Raw genomic sequence first — 22,934 nt, 5'->3', positions numbered from 1 at the left:
GGCCTGGCTGTGCCTCTGGCCAGCCACCCGCCTCTGGCTCAGTTCCCTCAGAGGAGTCCCCGAGCAGTCCCCAGGGAAGTTCCAGGCTCCCCTGCCCACGCTGGAGACTTTCCCTGGGCTCCCCTTCCCAGCGCAGCGTGCGGCCGGGCAGGGAGCCGCGGCTTCTCAGCATCCCTCCGCACCCTGGTCACACACCGCGCTGCCGCCCCGTCCCTCCACAGCCGCGCCGTGCCCGCGCCCCAGTGACGCCTGCGTGGCCACGCTGCAGAGACAGCATTCCCGGCCACGATCGCTGCCTCAGCCCCGGCTCGGAGGCTGCCAGCCGTGTGCCGCTGGCCGCCCGTGGCCTCTGCCAGGTCACTCCTGCTACCGCGCGGTGGCCGGCGGGAGGGGCAGGCAGCTGCGGGAACCGCGCGCTCTGGATTCCCCAGTCTGCCGTCACTTCCCAAAACTGGCTCACTCGAGAGCACGAGGGGTCCCAGGGGAGTCTTGAGGGCAGAGACAAGGAGGCAAAGGTGGGGAGGGGATTTCTGGGCCCAGCTCCGGTGGGCCTGGCCTGGGAAGTCCCCAGCGCCCCGAGCACCGGCCGCGCAGAAGGACGCGCTTGCGGCTCCGGGCTTCATGTGCTCCCCGCCCCTGAGACGGCCCCGAGCGGCGCAGGGGTGGCGAGGCCCGGTGCTCCCCGCCCGGCGGGAGCCCCCAGCCCGCGCAGCCTGCCCCGGTCCCCGCGCCCGCACAGCGGGGCAGGCCGGTGCTGGCGCTGCTGGTCGGCGCGGCTCCCGCGGCAGGGGGCGTCCGCCCGGGGCCCCGCTCACCGCGGGCAGGCCCTGGCCCGCGGGCGCCAGGCCGCTGGCACCGCCGCCGCCGCGGAGCCCGACCCTTGCACTGGGCGGGGACGCGACGGCAACGGCGGGGGCCCGGTCCCGGTCGCGGTCGCCACCCCCGCGCCCCGCCCCGCCCCGTCTCGCCTCGCGCGGGGTCTGGTGGCGCCACCCAGCGGCCTCGCCCGGCCACCCTCCGCGGGACTACGAGTCCCAGCCTGCCTTGCGGCGGCGGCTCGCGGGGCATGCCGGGAACCAGGTAAGGCGTGCAGCCCCGCGGGCCGCGCCCCTGCCTCGGCAGGCGTGGCGGCGGACCGTACGTCAGCGCGCCGCGCCGTAAAGCGCGAGGCGTCGCCATCCCGGCGGTGCTAGCCCTCCGCTTTGCGACGGCGCCGCGCGGCAGCGGCGGTTGGCGCCTTTGTCCTGGCGGGCGGTGGTCGGAGGCGGACCGGGCCCGGCGCGGCGGTAAGTCTGCGGGCGGGCGGCGGGGCCCCGCGGCTCCGGGCGGCGGCGTGGCTTTACGCGGAGCGCTCGAATAAAAGACGTACCACAGCAAACCTCGCGGAGGGCTGAGTCCTTCCTGGCCGGGGCCGGGCCGGGCGTGCCCCGCGGCCTGCGGGCGGGCCGCGCCTCCGCCTCACCGCCTGGCGCGTCCGGGAAGCGGTAGCGGGGAGCGCGGGCTCTCTGGAGCTCCCTCCGCTCCCCTGGCGGGGGCGGCATCGGCCGCGGGCGGCACGCCGCTTCCCGCGGCGACCTGGGGCCGGTCGGTGCGCGGGGTTAACGCAGCTGAGACCGCCTCCTCGCCAGCCGAGGCGTGCAGCGGGCGGTTTCGCCGCTGTCGCGGGGAGCGCAGCCCCCGGAGCGGCCTTGGCCTGGCGCGGGCACTGCGGCCACCAGCGAAGCGTCAGGCCTGCGGCTCTCCTCTCCGCTGCTGGAGAAAGCTGCGAGCGGCGACACAGGCGCGGGCGCTGGCCGGAGCGGGAGAGGGGGCCCTGGGCAGCTGCGGCCTGAGAAGCCTGGCTCGCGTTCTCGCAGCAGCAGCAGGGTCCTCGGGAAGGCCGGGGGAAGCGATCTCTGTGCTGCCGTTCTCCCTGTGGGCAGCTCTGCGCCTGCCTGCTGTCCCGGCCGCGGAGGACCAAGGCGGGTGGGTTCTAGTGCTGCCCGAGAACGGCCCTCCTGGCCCCGGGCCTGGCGTTTGGGGGTGCGGCAGGGGTGGCTGCCTGGCGGGGCTTGGCTCCGAGGTGCTGGGTGGGAAGCTGACTGCTCCTCAGCACCGTTCCTTTCTGTGGTGGCTGGCTTTATTTTTTTTGCCTTGCCCAGGAACTTCTTGCAGACTTCCGTGTAATGTTTCACTTGTGTCAAATTAGTTTTAACGTCCTGCTTCCACTACGTCTTGCTTCCTGAAGCTGTAGCACTATTAATGAATAACTTTAGTTTTACATATAAGGTTTTTAGGGAAACGTGGCTTTAATTAACTTCCAGAGGCGTGAGCCATATTTATTGGCGCGTGAGCTGATGTGGGCTGTCCTGTTGTAGGAACCCGCTTGGCCTGGCGCTTGGTTTCTGCGCGGGGGGATTGGCACCTTTAAGCCGCCCAGGCGTGCAGGTGGCCTCTCTGGCTGCATTGGTAGAAAAAGACTTGATGTGGAAATTAGTAATTCACCTGGTGTAGTGTGCCTAAAGCTGGGACAACATTCATTTATTCTGGTCTTACGATTACTAAATGGCCCTTAACTATGTAATCTACCAAGCGGAAAATGGTAAGAGGCAGTAAATGCTCTTATATGAAAGTTCTCTGGTATTTCAACCTGTCTGAGTGTTTGGGATTTATTGCTTTGTTTTGAAAGCGCCCTGCAAGTGGAAAAATAGCTCCCTGGTTTTCTTCATATGAAAGCTCTTGCACCCTCTTCCCCAACCACCCCCTACTGTCCCCACCCTTAAGAAAAAGAAAAGGGAATTTCTTACTGCTTTTTATACTTAAAGTGAGATGTCCCACCAGCAGCAGTTACAGGTCTTGTTGACGCCTGTTTGCTATGCGTGTGTGTGATGTCCCGAGACCGTACGTACAGGCCATGCTGCCTGAGCAGGTGCTTGCAGGGGCTCCGAGTCCCTGTCCCTGGCAGTGCTCGGAGCCCGGCTGGAGAAGGCTGCGACAAATGGATCCAACTTGGACTTCCCTGCTCCAAATGGGAACTTGGACTAGATGGGTCTTTCCATGTTTTATAGCCACTTAATCATTTGGGGAGAATTTTGAAAACTTCTTTTCCCCCCAGCTAATGGGAACTTGAGCTGCAATAGTACAATAGAAGTCTAGTGCTTCCATACAGAAAAACAGGAGAAGGTTTGGTACTTCTGATGGGGAAGGTAAAACTGTGTGTGTGTGCGGACAAATTTACAGGAGGATTGAGGCAAATACGGTAGAAGAAATGACTTTTTTTTTTGTTTGATTTTGGTTTCAGTGTTGGGGTTTTTTCCTCCTCCCTGTTCTGGCAGTTCAGTTCATTTTAAAAGCTTATTAGACTGGCAGGTGTTCTCTGCCTCCTGTCCCTGCAGGGTTTCCTAAACGAAGGAGAAAAGTGACATGAATGTAAAGTTAGTTGATCTTAAAAAATAAACCCCAAATTTTATGTCTCAAATCTAGAGTAGATGTATTTTTCATGCCAGTTAAGTGTTGTAGAAGTATTTCTATAAAACTGTTTTATATTTTTGGATGTTTGACTTGTTTATTTAGAGGCTACTTTTAAATTGTAACAAATGTAGGTTACTGTTAGGGAGTGTGTTGGTTGTAGGCATCTTACAATTAACAGTAGAAGTTTCTGTTGATGTACTCAGTTTCATCAGCTTTCTTTTTCCAGGTTTCTTGCATGTTATAAACAGAAAATCCCAACATGCATTCCTGTACATGAATGTTTAGGAAGTATGACAACTTTATTAAATAGTTTGCAAGCTTTCAAGTTCATCTTGAAAGTTGCAATGTTTTTCATTTTTTTAAGCTTTATGTAATGGTGACTTTTAAATGAGAAAGTATGAATCCTGGGTGGGGTTTGGTGGGGGGTTTTTGTTGCCTTGGTAGAGTTTATGTAGGTTTTTTTGTTTGTTGATGGTTTTTTTTCTGTAATTCTTTAGGTAAGTTTGTGCAGTGAATGTTGCTGACTGCTCCAGCTTTGTCTGCAATAGTGTGGGTTAACGAAGTGTACTTTTGCCATACTGGGGGAGATGAGGTAGCGGTACAGCATTTACCTGGGGTGGTTAAATTCCTAGCTGTGGACCCGCCTTCTGTGGGAGCTGACATCTCTGTGGGGACAAGGATATGCTGTTTGGTAGGGGTATGAATGAGAAACTGTGTTTTCTGGTATTGGAAAGCTAAGAGTTCACATTTAGTAAAGTGTGTGGTCACTTAAGAGCACTTAAACAGTACTACTTGATGTCTTGATTTAAAGCCTGTATTGAAATATTTGGGTCCTGTTATGCAATGTTGCAATGAGTGTTTCCTTTCCGCTTATTAAAATATTGCATAAATTTCAACACTCCTTACCAGTGGACTGAAGAAATAGATGTGACAATAATGGGTGTGTTGAAAAGCTCAAAGTTAAGATGTTTTAGTGGAAAATGAGTTTTATTTGTATCTTAGTTTGGAGTTAAACCATTAAAACTTATCTGCAAAATAATTAGGTTTACTACCTTTCAGTATTACAGAAGAGCTCAACCAAAATGCTGTGGTACACGTTTTTGCCAGCCCTCTGTATCCCTTGTATTAAGATTTCTCTGGAGTGAAGTTTGCATCAAGCAGACCCAGTTGGCTTCTAGTCTGCAAAGCTGTTAAGTTTAATCTTGTTCCAGTTTAATTTTAATGTCATGGATTGAAATTATATGCATGGCCGTTTTTCTTTTTTGCGAAGAGTTGGATTTGGAACGAAAGCAAAATGGCTCGAGGACGCAAGAGCAATAGCATCAAACAGAGCGACTTCACTAACAGCACCAATCCTCAGGATTTAGAGAGAAGACTTTTTATCGGCAATTTGCCCACAGACCACATGACTCGTGAAGAAATGGAAGAGATATTTTCAAAATATGGCAAAATCAGGGGTTAGTATATTATCTTATGCCTTTTTGTGGCTGGGAATTCAGTGAGAAATATAACTTTCATGCTTGTCAAATGCTATTTGATGATGATGAGAGGAGTGACTAATGTTTTTCCTAAAAAGTGACCTTTTAATGATAACTTTACCTACCTACATTTTCTCTGAAAAAGTGATTCCTTCAGTACAGCTGAAACATAACACACATATCAGCTATGTTTTAGCTTTTGGGGTTGCAATGTGATGTTACAGTACTCTTTCAAGTGACTTCATAGTCTCTTAATCAAATCTTGGTCACTTCATGGGTTGTATTTTGGTCACTGCCTTGTCAGAAGGAAGTTGATCTACGAAATATATTTCAGAGTCTTTAAGCTCTGCATTTTGATCCTGGTAGATTTGGTTTTCCCAGGAAACTTGCATAGTCGTTTCTGGGTAGAGTCCCTTTGCTTGTTCATCTGGTGGGGTTATGCGATGGCCTGGGTGTGGGTTAGTGCTGTCCCTTAGTTGTAACCGGTCTTGCCCTGCTGTTAACTTTTCCAGCCCTCAGCATGTACCATGGCTATGGGTTCGTGCAGTATGACCGTCTAGAAGATGTCCAGGCCGCTCTGGACGGTGAGAAGGGTCGCCTTTATAAAGGGTATAGATTAGGTAAGGAAAACTGATCCGTGCTCTCCTACTGACCCTAGCATGCATTCTGGTAGAAAGAGTGCTTTTGTTTTAAAGCTCTCTGGAAAGATCACTATGTGAAACTTGCCTGGTGCTAGTCTAAAATCACTTTTACTGGGTATGTATTTGCCTTCTGAGTTATTTGCTGTAAGTGCTGTGTGGTTCATCTGCAGTGTTTTCTCTTGCTACCTAGATCTTACTCTGAACTTATTTTTGTTAGTATTTGAAAAGCTCTACTACACTGTGTAAGAAACTGTTCAACATGTAAGCCCTGGGAAGCAGTCATTGAAACCTCATACGCATAGTTTTAAAAACATTTATAAGCCAATATTGGGCTTCATCTTGACAGGTTCAGAGGAATTGGTCACAGCACTTAGTGGCTTCTTAGATTAAGTAATCTTAACTTGGATTTTTTTGCACATGTGAAATCCATCTGTAAGTAGTGCTGTAAATACTAGGTGCTTTAAAAAGGCCATTTTCATTAAGATGAAAATAATTCTGCTAAATATACTGGGAGCAAACAAACAGAAATGAATGATTAGAAATCTACGAGTAATCTATTAAATGCAAGCAAAAAATTTACTTTCAAAGTAAACCTATGCTAATTTAAAGAAAAACAGTTTGACTTAGGAAGGAATGAAAGGAGCAATAATGACTTGTGGGAAGGTGTGTGTACAGTAGCAAATACGAGCCTGAAGACGGAAATGGAGGCAAATAGACAAGGAGGGTAGAAGGATACAAGAAGACATTATGGCCAGCATTGTCGAAGTCTAGAAGCTTAAATAGGAACAACTGCAGCTGTTTCAGAAGCTGAGGTGTAACTGTCTGGAAATCATAAAATTTCTCACTGGAAAGGACCACCTAGTCTTCAGTTAATGTTTCTGCTGTCTATTTTTGAAGAGGCAGAAAGTGTTGGTTTTGATATCATTTCCATTTCAGTAGCAAACTAAAGGTAAAACAGCAGCTACCAAAACTAGACCTCTCCAGAAAATTTAATCTAACGTCTATGAGGCTCAGTGAAATGAAGATGTGCATAGGCTATTAATGTTGGTTTTCCACAAGCCTTGGAAAACTAGGGAGTTTCCAGGGACCTAGCAGAGCGCTGCAGATGTGCCAATAAGCAGTGTAAATGGGATGAGCTTGGCATCAGCCCCTGGTAACAAAGGGATTCTTTCACCTGACTCTCAGTGAGAAATGAATTAATGCCAATCAAAATAAATCCTGTCTAACTTTTTCTTACGATACTGCAAGTTTTATGGCTGAAAGTAGCGGTGTTGATGTAAAAGACTTCTGTAAGATGTTTGATTTGATTAAGAAACTAGAACAATTAAACAACATAGGGTTAAATGGATTTCAAATGAATCTGTGTAACATAGATGGAATTGCTCAGTGCTTTGAGTGCTGTTCTGGAAACGTTGATTCCTGGCCATACAGTGCTTTTATAAGTGACCTGGAAAGAAAACACACAATCATGTTTTAAAAAGAGAGAATGAAATAATGAAGATTGAGTCACTGATGGTGAAATGACCTGGACTTCTTCCTAAGCTGGATGCAGGCAGAACTGAGCTTTCAGTAAAGCCAGAAGGGAAGACTGCACCTAGCAGGAGTGCTTTTGTCATCCTTAGCTGTACAAAACACAGATTTGTAAGTAGGGAGGTTTTGGTACTTGTGGGTTTTTGCTGCTGGAATACTGTGTTCAGTTCTGGTATGCCTGGTTCAAAAAGGATAATGCTAAATTGGAGAAGCCTCAGAAAATTCTGAAGAAGGCTTAAAGAGTTGAAGAACAAGCCCTAGCAAAAGCTTCAAGATAAAGGAGTGATGTGATCTGTGTGTTACAGACAGACCTGGAGATAAGTGAGTAGGCATAGGTGTGGCAAGTCCTAAAATGGAAATAAATAGTTTTCTTTAACAGCAAAGTAATTTACTTCTGGAGTAACTTATTGGAGCTTTGGTGGTTTCTGTGCTCTGAAGACTTTTAAATTGGAATTGGATGTTTTGCTAAAAGTTAAGCTCTAGTTCAATGCCACTGCTGTGCTTGAGATAGGAATGTGGTTCAAGAAACTCTTGTCACCTGTGTTTATTCAGACGGTTACACTGTATGATTACAGTGGCCCTGTCATCTCAAAATCCTACAAGACAGAAGACTTTTTTTCTCGAAGTTTTGTCAGTGTTCAAATACGTAATCTGTAAATGCTGTTGGCATTAAATAAAATGTTGTTAAATCTGTTCATTTTGCACAAGAGGAGGATCCCTGTCAAAGGTGTTTTTTCTTCTAGTAAAATATTTTTGTTTGGATTTAAATACTTTTTTTTATTTGAAAGAAATGTATGGTATTGAGTGTAAAAATCATAATAGGTTTCTGCAATGGCATCTTAAAACAGAAAATAAAAATAATCTTAAACCAAAGAAAGCAGATAGTGTCTTGCTTAAAGATAACACCTGACTTTAAGGGGAAAAAAATTCTCAACTAAAAAATAAACGCAAGGAGAACAGTTGCTTCAGTTATGCAGTCTGAGTATTAAATATAATTGCTAATAATACAATAAGGTAAAAGGCTTTGGGAGAGTTTAGCTCCAGTGTTGCATTGTACTAATACCTCCACAAATGCATAGAAGTGTTTTCATGTCTTAATGAGTAAAACTATGTAGGGAATAAATGTCTGTGAAATGTAGGTTGTGACAGTAGACAATGCAGCTGTATCTGATCCTGGAGAGACTGCTTTGTGGTCCTGTGAATGTTGTTATGCTGCATTTGTAGTTAATGTTCAGATTGCACTTGCCTCTCTCCCCCCACAAAAAGAGAACATGCTGCTGCTTGATTGACAATAAGAGCAAAAATTAAACTAATCCCTTAATTCTAATTTTAATCTTGAAAGTAACGAAGGATAGTTTGGGAAGTTACAGAAGATGTTAAGACTGAGTCTGCCTAAAGGCGTTGTGGCATGTTTATTCTCCTGCAAGAGCTTTGAAAGTAGTTAGTGTAAATAACTAATAAGAAATTTTAATTGTTGATAGATCTCAGGGAGCAGATAGGACCTAGGTTTGTTTTGTTCTTTTCTTAAAAGGCTCTCAGAGTAAAATGTCTGAAGTCATTTCTGTTTGTTCTTGCCCCCCCTCCAGTACGTTATTTCATCTTCAATCAGCTGTTACGGAAGGCTTTGTTTCTTCACAGTAGAACATGGGTCTCTGCCAGTTCTGGGCAACTTCACTTTTTCTGGTTGAGGACAAGACTCTGTTTCTTCAGCTCTCTTACTTCTTTGTATTTCACTTCATGGTGTTTTTCATGGAGATGCTCAGAAGCCAACCAGTTTTCAAATTTCTGATCTGTTGCATCCGTTTGCATCATGTTAACAGTGGTGTTTTGAATGCACCGTGTTGACTTCATAGGGAGCCTGTGCTTCAGGCTCCTTGGATCCCGTTTCCTCAGTGGTGGAGGCTGTACAACTTAACACTGCAGCAGTCCCTTGGAAGGCAGTTGCATGTGCCACTTGAGAACCCTTGGATTATTTTCAACAAGGGTAGCGGCATGCTCTATTGAACAGGACTGGCTGTGAACTTAACACTGTGCTGGCCATCAGCTTCCTTTCTCGGAGGTTTTCAGACTCTGCTTTTTCTCCTAGAGTCCATGAGTTGCTTTCTGCTCGCTCATAGACTGCAGAAGAAAGAGGTTCTCTTATGGAATGAAGAGTCTGGATGTAGGCCTGAATGTAAAGGGTTAAAACTTCACCCAAGCTGTCCACCCTATTTTGAAGTCAGAGAAATCCATGAAAATTTCATTATGTTGTACTATCTAAACTTAATAAAAAATCGTCAAAGTGACAATGTCTCTCTGCTGAATGGATTTTCTTGCACCATCTGGATGTTGTTGAGCTTAAGTTGCTTTCATTTGAATTGTGCTGATGATCTTTTTTTGTTCCATAGCATTGAACAGATGGGTTGATTATTCTTTACAGATATTAATAAAGCAGTGGAAAGAAGAAATATGAATAAGGCTTCATCAAGGTCCAGTCCGGCACGAAGGTAAAGTACCTGGAAGCAGTGAGTTATACTAGGAAGGTCAGGCTTTTAGGGCATGAGCCCAGTGGCCTGTGCTAAATGTCTGTGTCTCTTCCCTACCACCACCTCCCCAGTCAAACAGATGCTCAAGCGAGACAGTCGGGACATGGCTGCTCCACCTCTAAGAGCCCTCCTGGCGCTGACAGCTCAGGAGGCACAAGGGAAACCTCGTGTCTGCTGCTGTTACTACAGCTAAGCGTTGTGTTTTGCAGCACAGGGTGTAAGAGACTTGTGAGGAAGAATACACTTGATGTTTGCTCCTGCCTCAAGTATCAGAGAAGCTGAGGCATATCTAGAGAATGCTGAGGGGCTATAGCATTCCCAGTACCATGCTGCAGAGGACTTTGGGATCTTGCCTCTTCTGGTGTCGAAAGCTTCCAGTGCTGAAATGAGACTGGAAAAGAGCATGTGAGCAAAGCACAAGACAGAGCAAACGTCTCTATTGCACTGTCCCATCTGCCTGTGTGCTTGCGTTGTCAGTACCTGGAACCAGTCCCCTTCTGTGCAGTTGGAGTGATGTGTACCTGCCAGCTTCTCCTGGTTTCCCACCCCTCGGTAGGCACAGCATGTGCAGCTCCTGCACATCCTCTGTCTGTGAAGTTACAGGCAGGTGGAGAAGACACGGACTGTCCTGTCAAGGAAGACAACTTCAGTTTCCTTTCCATGGCATTACTAGGGAGGGCATGAAGATGTGCTGTGGTTACAGTTGGGTATAAGGCATGCCTCTTCTATGCCTGTACTGTAAAGCTTTCCACACAAAGGAGTGTTACGTGTTGGACTTGAAGGTAATCAAGCTCTCACGTGTCTGGTGTGCTCTACTAACTTGACCTGTTAAATTACCAAAAATGGGGAAAAAGTGCAACGAGCAAGACATCTACCACCAAAAAAGAGAAGGAGTAACTGCAGTTCTTGGCATCATCTAGGTTTTTTGCATGTTGTGCACTTACCCTGCACAGAGCCAAATGTGCGGTGCATGAGCATCGCCCAGGAGGTGGTTCGGGCACACAGCTGGGGGTTCCCATTACAGATGTGGCAAGCCTTGGGTCCAGGCAGCATCAGGTGTGCTCAGTGCTGGCATGAGGCCCCCAAGAATACTGCAAGTACATGAGCAGCAGGCACTGGTGGCACATCTTTGGCCTCAGTGGCACTGCAGGTATGTAATGGTGAAGGTGCTGGGCAGCGCTGTGAGTGTGAGAGGCAGGCACCTATGCCATGAGCGTTGGTCCTCAGAACACATTGCAGAGGGACAAGCAGCAGGTACTGATGCCATGGGCATTGGGACCTGCGTCATCCTGCATGTATGCAAGAGCAGATGCCCGTGTCACGGGCCCTAAGGAGCACTGGAGGTGTGTGAGCCATGGGCAGTGGTGCCATGGGCACCAGTCTGTGGACTGGACTGCCGCCACTGCTGCCGAAGGCTTTGGTGCCACTGTGACAGGCACCAGATTCCAGCTGGCACTGCAGACACCATGGCCATCCTGTGTTGCTAGCACCAGGTCCCAAGCAGCACCATGGGCACGGGTGGCGATGAGGTCATGGGCATCGAGCCCTCGGCATGGTTACGGGCGCACAGAGAGTGGATGATGGACCCTGGACCATGCTGCAGGTGTGTGAACAACAGTTGCTGATGCCGGGGTGTGGAGTCCCATGCTGCACCGCTGGCAGCGGTGCTGGGCTAACAGTACTGAGTCCCAAGCAGATGCAGGCAGCGGTGCTGATGCTGCAGGAGCCAGACCATGGTGACAGAGGCACGGAAGCAGAAGGCTGCTGTGCCTTCGTGCTGCTGGCTCTCTGCGAGCAGCAGGGCAGCGATGCAGGTGCAAGAGCAGAGGAGACCTGCGCCACGTCTGTACTTCTGTTGCAGTTGTGCATTGTTCATTCTGGATCTTTTTGTCTCTGCAGATATTGAATGTGGCCTGTTCTGGCCACCCCCACTCCAGCTGGAATAAATGTCATATGCCAAACAATTACACTGCATCTGGCTGTTTTGCTATATAGTCTCACAGCTACAGAAAGATCAGTTACTCAATATCCATTAGAGCAAATCAGAAGTTTCCCTGAGCTTCTGCCATCGTTCATTGTAGGCTGGGGGGAAGGGGGTGATGATATGTATCTCTCGTGGGATGTGGTTTCAATACAGATCACAAACAAAAAGCAGATTTGTGTGTCCAAGAGGCTGAAGGAGTTTACACTTTTTTTTGTGTGCAAATACAGTGCTTCTTTTACAGGAGGAGGCTATATATGCTCTTAGTGGCAACACTGTAGTGTGTCACGAGATCTGTTTTGTATCTTACATAAAAAAGAGAATGCCAATGCTCCTGTATATCCCCCAGCACAGCTGGGTGTCTAACCACCAAAGTCTGTGCACAGACTCTGCACATCTATCTCATTACTGTCCGCTCTACCTGACACTGAACTTGGGCACATCTGACTCGCTGCTCCCGCTGTTCTCTCCAGGTGACTACTCCATGAATGCACTGTAGTGGAAGCAGACTTGTGTTCTGCTTATCTTTCATAAACTCGATTAGGCTGGTAGAGGACTCTCAAAGTCTGTCAAGTTTTGGAAATAAAAAGATTCAAAAAGCTGAGTTTTTTTCTGATGGTTGTCAGTATCTTGGGGAAAGAACATTCCAAACACATGAAGCGCAGTAGCTTCGCTGCAAGATTTTTTTTATGTTTGGCTTAGACTACAGTGGAAGTTACATTTTTTTCTGGAAAAGAAAATATGACCTGCGAAAAAACCTACCATTTTGGGAAAAGGTGAAGACTGGAACGTTATTCTCTCTTGCCTCTGAAGACAGTGCAGTGCAAAGTCTGAATGAGATGGATCATTCAGATGTGACAGAGAAGCCCGTCGCTGCTGAGGATGCCGTGCTGGTTTGGTTTAGTACCCTCTTAACATGGGGCATCGTAAACATAAGACTGGCTTTCTACGGAAACTGTCCCTTCAAATCCAGGACACGGCGGTGGCTATCATTGCTTTCTGCTAGCAGCACAAACCCAGCCACAACATGGAACCTACAGTCTCTTTGGTCACAACAAGCTCCTTTTTTAATTATATGCCAATAACATTATTTCAGGTATTCTGTTGTCATTGACTAGTGAATTTAATGGATCCTGTGAATGCTCCTGGTTATTGCATATTTGTGGGTATTAGGCTTGAGCACCTTGAATTCTCTCAAAGAATTTGCAAAAACATGTTTGGTAGATGATACGTGGCTGACGTTGGAGACCGGAGGCCTTGAAATGGCGGTTTCTGAGGTGCCTGTTCGCTTCTTCCACAGGTGCTCTACGCTTTTAGTGATGCTCCATTAATGGAGCTTTCTGGGTCTTGTTTGGCTATGATAAACATTGGAATTAAGAAGCTTCTCCAGGCTGCTTCAACAAATATGGTTTTTGGGCAATTCTTGCTGTTGTGGGATAGGAGGGAGGATTCAGCTGCTGAGAGAAGGGTCGCTTTGGTACCTCAGGTAAGAGATCTAGGGGTGACAGTACTTGTGTCGTTAGCAGTCTAATGGAATTTCCCTGGTGTTTTCCTCAGAGAGCCATATGCCTATGGGGATGGCCGAGATGCCAGACGCGACCGCTCCCCTCTTCGGGGGAGCCCACGGAGAGACCCCAGAGATGGCAGAGATGGTAGAAACGGGCGGGATTCCAGAGACACTCGAGACATTCGAGCTAGAGACATGCGTGATGCCAGAGACCACAGGGACCCACGGGATCTGCGAGACCCACGGGATATCAGGGATCCAAGAGACTTGCGGGACCCTCGTGATGTTAGAGATCTTCGTGACCCACGGGAGCCGCTGTATGATCGATACAGGGATCCACGGGATATGAGGAATCCACGAGATGTGAGGGATCCACGGGATATGAGGGATCCACGGGATATGAGAGACCCTCGGGACCCTTTGTACAGGTAATTTCTGCGGGATTATGTTTGCCAACACGTTTTTATGGCAGTCCTGCCTCAGTGGCTGCACTGGTTTGAGTGGTGTCAGGCATTTAAGATAAGGAAATTGCTCTGGCTGGGGACAGTTGGGTGCCTGCTTTGTGCCTTGTGGGGAGCAGGTGGGTAATTCAGAAATGAAACTTGAGGAAGGGCTGTGTGTGATGTATTGGCAAAAGTTATTGCCCGAGATTGTGCTGGAGCATGGAAACCCTTGCTTCTTCTGTAAATGTTGCAGACGAGATGAAGTTTATGACCGTTACCTTCGCCTTGAAGACTACTATCGGCGGAAGGATGACTCTTACTACGACCGTTACAAAGAGCATTTTGATAGACCCCCAGTGAATTCAGAAGGTGAGTACCTGTAACATTATAAAGGGCAGATTCACATTCTCCCTCTGGGAGGATACGGGAGATGCCTGCAGTGCCGAGTGCGTTGCGTTCTGTGACACTCCAAACAGGTCCAAAGGGCATTATTTGTTCTGTCCCTGCGGCTTGCTTTCAGACCGTCTGAAGCGTGAGGAGCGGCGCCGAGAAGAGCTGTACCGTCAGTACTACGAGGAAATCAAGAGACGTTTTGATGCAGAGAGACCTGTGGATTGTTCTGTGATAGTGGTGAATAAACAGACAAAGTAAGAAAATAGTTATGACCAATTTTATTATTGCATGTTAGAAGAAAATGGAATTAAACTTAGTCATGCGTTGAGGTTGTTTGTCTTACAAGTTGCTCTTGAAGAGCGTGGCTTTAGAGCCCTCAGAAAGCTACAGCTTCTGTTGCTGTTCTGAGAATATATGTTGATGAGATGGAGAAATGTTGTACATGTTGTCCTTTACTTTTATTTCCTTCTTGTCACCTATCACTATACCTTTTCCTGATACTTTTCTACCTAGTCTGCATATCAGCCTAGTCTACATATCGCAACAGGTTATAGTGGCCTGTACTTGTTATTTGTGGGTTGAATGATGCCAACCAGCAGATAGTACAGAGCAGTTGTCAGGGTGGAGTCGTGGGGATGTTCGTTTCAGAGCTCCTGTCAGATTGGTTACTAGGTCAGATACCAGTCAATACCATTAATCCAACATAGAAGAAGTATAAAATCACTGCTGAAAGTAGTCATGAACGACATGAAAAGCATGTGTAAGTAGTAACCAGAGCAATCTCATGTGGCAGTCTGAACACTTAATGAGGCGTCCCCACTCAAACACAGTGTGTCTTTTTATTGTGCTAAATGCAAGATTGTTTATCTAGAAACAAAAATGCAGGCTGTCCCTGTAGAACAGTGTGCTTTCTCATGGAATGTAAGGACTTAAAACAACTTTAGGAGTCAAAGGGACTTGTGTCAAAAATGTTAGCGTGTCCTTAGTTTGGAGAGCAGGAGCTGTGTTGGGAACAGAGGGGTACACCTATGCCTGGTACAGTGGGAGGGGGGCTGTAATGATGGCACCAGTCTGACGTCTATATCTTTACAAATAAATATATTGAAGAATAGCAAAGATGTAAATAAATCATAGATCTGGGTTGGGGTCTGAGAAAATGTTTGTCAAGGGGAAATTTAAAGCTCTGTGTCCTTAGCTCTTCGGAAGAAAGATCAAGAGTTGCTTTTATTTAACTTTGCTATATCTGTGAGGCACAAAGAGAGAGCTGGCGCTTGCCTTGTCTGGTGGTAGAAGACAGAACAGGAAATCAGAACAAAGGAAGCAGTGAAACTAGAAATACACTTCTGTGGTTTGCTTTTAATGGAGTTGATTACCTATTGGAACAAATCTTGAAAGGAAATTTTAGATTCTTTATCCCTTGGTGACTAAAAGTCTTTGGAACATACTCTAATAGACCGCAAGTTATCGTACTTGATACAGGGAGAAATTTTTTGTGCAAGAGGACCAGTTAAATATCCTAAGGATCGTTTTGGTCTGTAACAGCTACAAACCTTAAGAGCTGGATCATGTTAATAAATCTTGGGTATTGAAGCATTGATGTCACCTACTATAGACCTGTTGAAAGATGACTCCCAAATAGCTTAGATACACAATCAGTGTAACTTAGAAATCTTTAAGAAGTTGGCAGGGGGGAACAGTTTTAGTCACCTTTACAATGTTCACATCCAAAGATGAGAAATTGAACTTCTTTCAAAAGGTGTGGGTGCATGCAGACTAAATTTCTCAGAATGCATATGCAGTCAGTATTGCAGTTTTGGTACTGAGTATAGTAAGCTTAAAAAAAGACTCAAAAACTTTAAGCTCAGCCATGTGAGCTACAGTTTGTGTTTGGAATGGGAAGTCTGCAGGACAGTGGATACAGGAACAGCAGATCCCTAGATGCTGTGTTGATACCGGGTTAGAGCAGAAAGCAGCTAGCAGAACAAAAGAGCAAGAGAAAAATGTATTTGGAACTCAAGTGAATGTTAATGGATGGGTAGTTACCCTCTGAAAATCCAGTTATCCTCTTGAAAATCTTCAAGTCCAGAAGTTGGTCTGTGCTGCAGTGAATTAGGATAAGGCGCATTTGAACAGTTAAGATACTGAACGCAGCACAAGTAACTGACTTCTGTAGGTTAGCTGCTCTGCTGTGTGCCCCTTAGATCTCTGCAGGCATAAATTACCTCACTCAATGACTTCAGTTTAAACACATTTATATGTAAGCAAATTTATAATAGTGTAAATCCTTTTGCAAACACTCTGTTTCTCAGCTAAGCTGAGGCTTCATTTGTAATCCATTTCAGTTAAACCGAAATGACCGATTCAGATCAAAATAAGGGCAGGATACAGGCTTTTATATTGTTGTAATGAGATTGCTTTAATACTGTCCTGTTAAACATTATGAAGTTTGGCAAGCCAACAGAAAAATGAATCTGAGATGATGGAGAGGGTGAATGCACCAGGGTTTCTGTTTCTGTATGTGACTGACTTGTTAAACTCTGCTGGCTTTGCTTTGTGGTAGGGAGTACGCGGAGTCAGTGGGGCGGAAGGTGCGGGATCTGGGCATGGTAGTGGACCTGATCTTCCTCAACACAGAGATGTCACTGACGCAAGCCCTGGACGATGTGAGCAGAGGAGGGTCTCCTTTTGCCATTGTCATCACCCAGCAGCATCAAGTTCACCGCTCTTGCACTGTTAACATCATGTTTGGCACCCCACAAGGTACTGAGGTCGCAGTAGGCTCTGTAGTTCTGTGGTCACTCTGAACCGCTCAAAGTGCTGCTGTAGAACACTTTCTTTCAAGCAGAATCACACAGGACGAAGTTCGTCCTTGCTGTGACATAAGTAGTTATTAATGACTTGACACCATGTCATAAATGTGAATATCATTATTTACAAGTTTCCATAATACTTTATTTGTCCCTTGTCAAAAGGACTGTCTAATTTCTGCCCAGAGAGAATTTTGGCTGCTTTCTTAGCACCTAGCATCACCAGCCTTTGCATCTTAGGGCAAGTCATGAACCCCAGCTCTAGAAATGACTCGTTGCCTTGGTAGATTTCTGAGTAATACCAGTCTAACCTCAGTTTATCGCTTGTTGCTCTCAAAGAGAGCATGTTTGTAATGTGACAAATTACAGGACAGATATTAAAACCAAATGTGATTTAAGGAAAACAGAATAAGGATAGTGTATTTGGTCAAGAGAAGATCTGATTGTGAAACTGGAAAGAGTTATAAAAAGATACAACTATGAAGTGATTTGGTGTACGTGCTCCACGTTTTTAGCATTTTAGCGCCATTTACACTTGTCGCATCACTTTCCGTCTCAGGGTGTGACTTGGTTGTTGTGAGCGTGAGGGTGGGTGTAGGTATTAAAAAAAAGTCTTGTCAGAATGTGATCTTGGAAAGCAGCCTTTTGCTCTGATCAGGTTATTTCTCCCTTACTGTGTTCTCAAGTAATGTTTTGTGAAGTTCATCTGGGAGAGTAAACTTCTGAATGCACAGTCACTGGTTTTTGTGTGCTTACTGACTGAAGAAGCCTGGTTTCTTTTAACATCAGATGCAGATGTGATAGGAGGCTTCTCTCATTTCCTGCACAAATACAGCTCATGCACACTTTCACTGGGCTTTCCACTGCCCTTGGTTTTAACTCTAACTCCTTTCGTTTAACACCCATCCTCCCACCAAAGCTTCTCTTCTTCTTGTGGATCTAATGGTGTATCAGATCTGGTAAGAACCCCAGTCATTAGCTCATCCACAGCTCTTTCTAGAGATTAAATACGCTCACTTGAACTGCACATGGCCACCTTTCCATTCACATTAGTTTCAGGGAACTCCTTCACAACTTGTGCAAAGCGTAATATTAAAATGAACCCCAGTTTCCTGTTACAAGGAAAAGGGTGTCAGGATTTGATGATCTGCAGGTGTGAAAAGTGCCCAGAGCTTTGGGCACTTCTTGGAAAGTAAAGGCCTTCTCTTTTGATCTCCCTGCTTAAATCTGTGTTCAGGGGAATATTTGCATGTGTGCTTTGTGAGGTAGAAATAATGACCTCAAAAACATTAAAAGGCAAGTGCAAAAAAAAAAAGTTGGAATTGACCATTATTTGTTGTATTACAGAAGAACTTGATTGCTGCTTGTTGCTCCAGAGTAGTAAACGTAAGCAACAGTGTGACATTGAGCCAGTGCTTCTTTCCTCCCATCTCTTGCATGTGCACACACTATATTAAGGCATTGGCAGTACGGAACCAAAAAGTATTCCCATCACTGTCCTGCTCTGGGAAGCTTTAGCAGCCTTCAGAGGGCAAGTTTTGGATCTGTCCAAGGCTTTAGCAGCAGAATGGCTGGAACTGTCTCCTCTTGGAGCATGGAGAATTTATGTGAGACGTAGAGGGAGCTGCTTTCCCTTTTAATTGGGTGAGAGGCAAGAAATACTTTTCTTGGGCTGATACAATACCTTCTCAGAGCCCTCAGCTATGGAAGAAAAGCCTTGGCCTTGCTGGGTGATAGCCTTGAGCCTTCTCTTCGCTTAGGAAGTTGAACCGTTACTGTGTGCCTAGGAAGCTTCCCAAATCTACGCTTGCAATCCCAAAGCAGTGCCTACCTGCTGAATGAGATGTGCTGGCGGGGTGTGAGGCAAGGCACCTCCTGTTAACATCACTCTGGTTTACTTAAAACGTTTCTTTTCCTTGTGCAGAACACCGCAACATGCCGCAAGCTGATGCCATGGTGCTGGTGGCAAGGAATTACGAACGCTACAAAACAGAGTCACGGGAGAAGGAGCGCGACGAAATCGCCCGGCAGGCTGCCAAGATGGCAGATGAAGCTGTTCTGCAGGAGCGGGAGCGCCTACCCCCTGTGGAGGAGGGTGTCAGAGGAGGTCACCCTCCAGGGATTCAGACTCTCTTGAACCTGCTGGCAGACAATCGCTATCTAACTGCTGAGGAGACTGATAAAGTAATTAATTACTTGAGAGACCGGAAGGAACGGTTACTGAGGGGAAGCACTGATTCTCTGCAGGGTAAGTTTCTCAGCCCCAGACAAGGCTATTAATTTTACGGTTTGTGGGCTCTCTGGGCTGGGACCCGAAAACAGTCCTGAGACTGCAGAGGAGTCTGAGTGTTGTAATTTCCTTGCACAGCGCCTCATTTTATTGAGGTGCACGTGTCCTTGGGAGTTCTGAGATGATTCAGATCTTTCATGTGAAAGAACTTTTATATTGGATTCTCTCAGGGAAACCTCAGGACTGCCATAACTGTTTTGGCTGCTACACAAAGGGGAACAGTTCTGCTGAATGGTTTGGGTTCCCCAGAGCTGTGCAGCTCTCCTGCTTAGAGGGTGGGTATTTGTTGATGCTTGTGTCTTTGGTAGCTGTTTCACTAGTTTTCTTTAGGTGCCACTTCAAGGGCATTTGCAGAGCTTTAACCATCTTTCCTTTCTTTCCCAGCATCCATGTCAAGACAGTCTTTGGGGGCACCTTCAGCATCATCTCTGGGTGGTCAGTCCAGCCTTCCAAGCTCTCAGGCTCATCAGGGTTCACAGCCTCTGGTCTCTGCTCCTTCTGTTCCAGTGTCCTCTTCTAATCCTCAGCAGGAGCTTCAAGCAAAAATCCTCAGTCTCTTCAACAGTGGGGCAGCAGCAGCAGCAGCAGCTGCTGTAGCCAACAGTAGTTCTGCAGCCTCTGCGGGCACTTCAAGTGGCACTCCGAACCAGAACTTTGCTAACATGGCCAGCGGTCAGGCCCGGTCAGCACAGATGAGTGCTGGAAATTTAAACCAGGCTCAGCAGAGATTGCAGACTCCAAGCGCACAGCTTCCTGCTCTCCAGGGCCCTTCAAGAAATGCAGGTCCAAGACCAGGAGCTCCTCCACAAGCTCAGTCGCTCTATGGTCAGCACCAAAATCGCCTCCCTGCACCTGGCAACGTACCTGCTCAAAGGCCAGTATCTTCTGGTATCAACTTTGACAACCCTAGTGTACAGAAAGCCTTGGACACCCTTATCCAGAGTGGTCCTGCACTCTCCCACCTAGTGAGCCAAACCGTGGCCCAGGGGCGAGCAGGGTCCTCGGCCCAGCAACCTATGGGTTCCTACCAGCGACACTATTAAAGCTGAGCTGTCAGGCCCTTTCCCCTTCCCTTTGCCATTCCATACTTAGAGCTGTTTAAAGAGTCTCCTGTCCTTGACACGGGACAAAAGCCCCTGGATATGCATGTCCTCTCCACTTTGGCGAGAGTGTACCCCCAGTGGCATTGCTGCTGACTGTTGCTAGCGCTGCCCTTCCTCACCTTGGTCTGGTTAGCAGTGTTTGGAGAAGTATGTTCTATTTTCTCAGCGGCACAACGTGCTAAGAGTCGCTTTGGATAATCGGTCGTTTTGTCCAGTCACAGAAGCTGCTGCGATGACAGTCCTTCTGCATTTTCCTCACTCCCAGTAGCTGGTGCATCTTCACACTGCGGTGCAGTCTGGTCTCTCTGAATGGGCTTAGTATAGTTTTGGGTCAGTGGTTTTGAGGAAATAGGGGACTGAACAGAGCGGTACGCTGACTGGGCCTTGTTGGAGACCCACCTTTTTGGAATGGGCACTATTTTTCTTTGGATTTCTTTTTTTATTTCTTTTTTTTAATGGCATATAAGCCAGTTGGAAAGTACAGTGGTAGCACTAGCAGCTGAACTCATGAAGCACATGCCTGACCCACTACTCAGTAACCCAGGACCATGCCATTTGGTCCTTCCATAGCTGGACTGTCATGTCCTGGCAGCATAAGGCAGAGAAACGCTCCTCACCTCGCCCAGCTCACAGAAACTGGCAGCTTTGGTCTGAGTACTGTGGCAGATCTGACACAGAAGAGCTTCCAGCCAAGGCAGAGACTTCAAATGGTCTGTCAATTTTCCTACACCAAGTAGTCAGCATTAAGATCAATCTGTTAAATTTGGTGTATAAATTTCCTTTTCTTATAATCTTGCTTTGGGACGGTTGGTTACTGTAGCCCAACAGCTCAGCCACAGCCACGCTGATGTGCTGCTGGCCCTCCCTTGGGAATACCTGCAGCCAGTTACCAGGTGGCGAGTGTCTGCTCTCTGAAACTTCATCTCACTGTTGATGGGTGTTTTGTCCACCTAAGGTGCAGAGGCAGTGCCAAGATGCAATACCATAATTTTATACATTTTTTTTCAACACTTTGGTAGCAGCAGCAGACAGTTGAGTGGAAAATCAGGCAGTGATTCTTCACCGTGTTTTTAACCAGTAACATACTTTGATACCAGAACACAAAACATCTCTTAACTATGTGGTCCTCCCCATCACGGCCTTCTTAGAGTCTGTAGGCTTCCTGCGGAGAACCGAAAGAAACTAAGAAAGCAGTGTTCTTGGAGCGGAGGATTTTCTTTGTCCCAGGTGGTTTGTGTTGTAGCATTTTTTTTTTCTCTCTGTGCTGTTAACAAGAGGACATTACTTTTTAATAAAAAGGCAGGAAAAATGTTTTGTTGCATTTTTGACACTTGACAGCTTGAGTACTACTGGAATACATTATTCCACTGCATTTGCCATTACTCTCTTCTTCCAGATGAGCTGTGTCAGGCATTGCCCAGTGGTGGATGCTAAGCAGAAAGTGTACGAACATTACTGTGACCTGCTGTGGGAATGCGGTAGTCTGTCTCAGTTCATAATACTTTGAAGTACCTCACAGATACTTATTCTTGCACAGTGGACTCGGACAATCTCAGGCAGAGCAGCCCACGTGCCTGTTGAGGGACCCACGCGCTGGAGCAGTGTGTGGCGGGGGCCGGCGTGAGAGGTCCAAAGCCTCTCTGGCTGCTTGTGGTGGGAGAGGAGGGTACGCACTCGGGCCAGCAGCGAGCTGGTCCGGTGTCCGTGCCGCAGTTGCTGTTAATTGCACAGCTGCTGCGTGAAGTTAGGGCTGCAAGTCCCTGTGCATTTAGCACTCGCCTTCCTTGACTTCGTGCTGCCATTACTACACAACCTGAAATTGGATGGAAGTATGTCTGTCTTCCATCTTTCCTCCTCCAGTCTCTTTTTGTTAGATCCCTTTCTCCATCTCTACAACCCCGCAGACAGGTAAAGTGTCTTTGCTGGGGTGATCAGAAATTTGCGTGAGCTTAAACATGGGAACTGTGGCACTTTGGAGAGGCTGTTCCTCTCCTGATTTGCTTCCTCTGCAATCTGCTGCTCGCTGTCGGGGCTTGCTCCTTGTTATGGAAATAGTAGTAGCCAAGTGCAAAATAGCTGTGGAGACCCCGGAAGCAAGTGAAAACTCCCCGTGCAAGTAGTGAAGGGTGTAATAAAATCATTTATTGCATTTTGTGCAGACAGGAGTCTAGAAAAATGAATACAGTTAAAGCAGTAAAGCATTAACAGGGAGCATTCAACAGCTGAGGAGCCACTCCTCCATTAATACCTGCACAGAGAACACAGGGTCTGTACTGAGGCAGCCTAATGCACAATACTGAAACACTCACAGAAATTAAATGCAAGCTTAATACTCTTTTTTTTTTTTTTTTTTTGGTTTGCAACCTGTTTTATTTACAAGGTTTTAAACTTAATTGCATTGCTCTGCACACAGATTCTCTAAAACACAAAGCATACTAGGTCACTACATGTCTATTGAAATATTGCACTCGAATAAAAGTCACTTGAATGGACGTAGAACATCTAGCTACAGTGATTAAAAGATTATCGAATGAACTGACTTTGTGATAACATTCATAACAAATATATTGCACATGTAGCACAGAAAGTGTTGTAACCAGCAAATCTCAGACCTTTTGGTCTTACTGCTAGTTTTTAGTCCTGCTACACAGAGGAGGGTCTTGACTCTTCTACTGCAACTCTTACCCTTGTGCAGTATCTAGTCCTTCCTCTTGTCCAGCCATGGACCAACACCGACCCAGGCTGGATGCCGCCTGTGCCTCCTGTAAGTGCTGTCTTGTGGCTCG

At 46.9% G+C, this 22,934-nt stretch overlaps 1 protein-coding gene across 4 annotated transcripts; it reads left to right on the top strand.

Moving 5' to 3' along the window:
• Nucleotides 1-1,163: 1,163 nt before the first annotated feature.
• On the top strand, nucleotides 1,164-22,675 carry NCOA5 (nuclear receptor coactivator 5). 4 transcript variants are annotated; one of them, XM_075516748.1, is made up of 10 exons: nucleotides 1,164-1,286; nucleotides 4,721-4,907; nucleotides 5,441-5,548; nucleotides 9,519-9,585; nucleotides 13,163-13,540; nucleotides 13,809-13,924; nucleotides 14,076-14,202; nucleotides 16,509-16,708; nucleotides 18,680-19,003; nucleotides 19,430-22,674. In XM_075516748.1, the coding sequence occupies exons 2-10, from the start codon at nucleotides 4,745-4,747 to the stop codon at nucleotides 20,086-20,088; spliced, it is 2,142 nt and encodes a 713-aa protein (XP_075372863.1). In that variant the 5' UTR covers nucleotides 1,164-1,286; nucleotides 4,721-4,744; the 3' UTR covers nucleotides 20,089-22,674. The 4 variants fall into 4 exon arrangements, with proteins under 4 accessions (XP_075372863.1, XP_075372865.1, XP_075372866.1 ...); XM_075516751.1 differs by lacking the exons at nucleotides 4,721-4,907; nucleotides 5,441-5,548 and having other exon boundaries at nucleotides 1,185-1,286; XM_075516749.1 differs by lacking the exons at nucleotides 1,164-1,286; nucleotides 4,721-4,907; nucleotides 5,441-5,548 and adding an exon at nucleotides 9,834-12,078 and having other exon boundaries at nucleotides 9,522-9,585; nucleotides 19,430-22,675.
• Nucleotides 22,676-22,934: the final 259 nt, after the last annotated feature.

This window comes from Mycteria americana, chromosome 14 (assembly GCF_035582795.1).
Source record: "Mycteria americana isolate JAX WOST 10 ecotype Jacksonville Zoo and Gardens chromosome 14, USCA_MyAme_1.0, whole genome shotgun sequence".
Classification (NCBI taxonomy): domain Eukaryota; kingdom Metazoa; phylum Chordata; class Aves; order Ciconiiformes; family Ciconiidae; genus Mycteria; species Mycteria americana.
The sequence above is the reverse complement of the archived record's forward strand: the minus strand, read 5'-3'. Positions and strand labels throughout refer to the sequence as shown.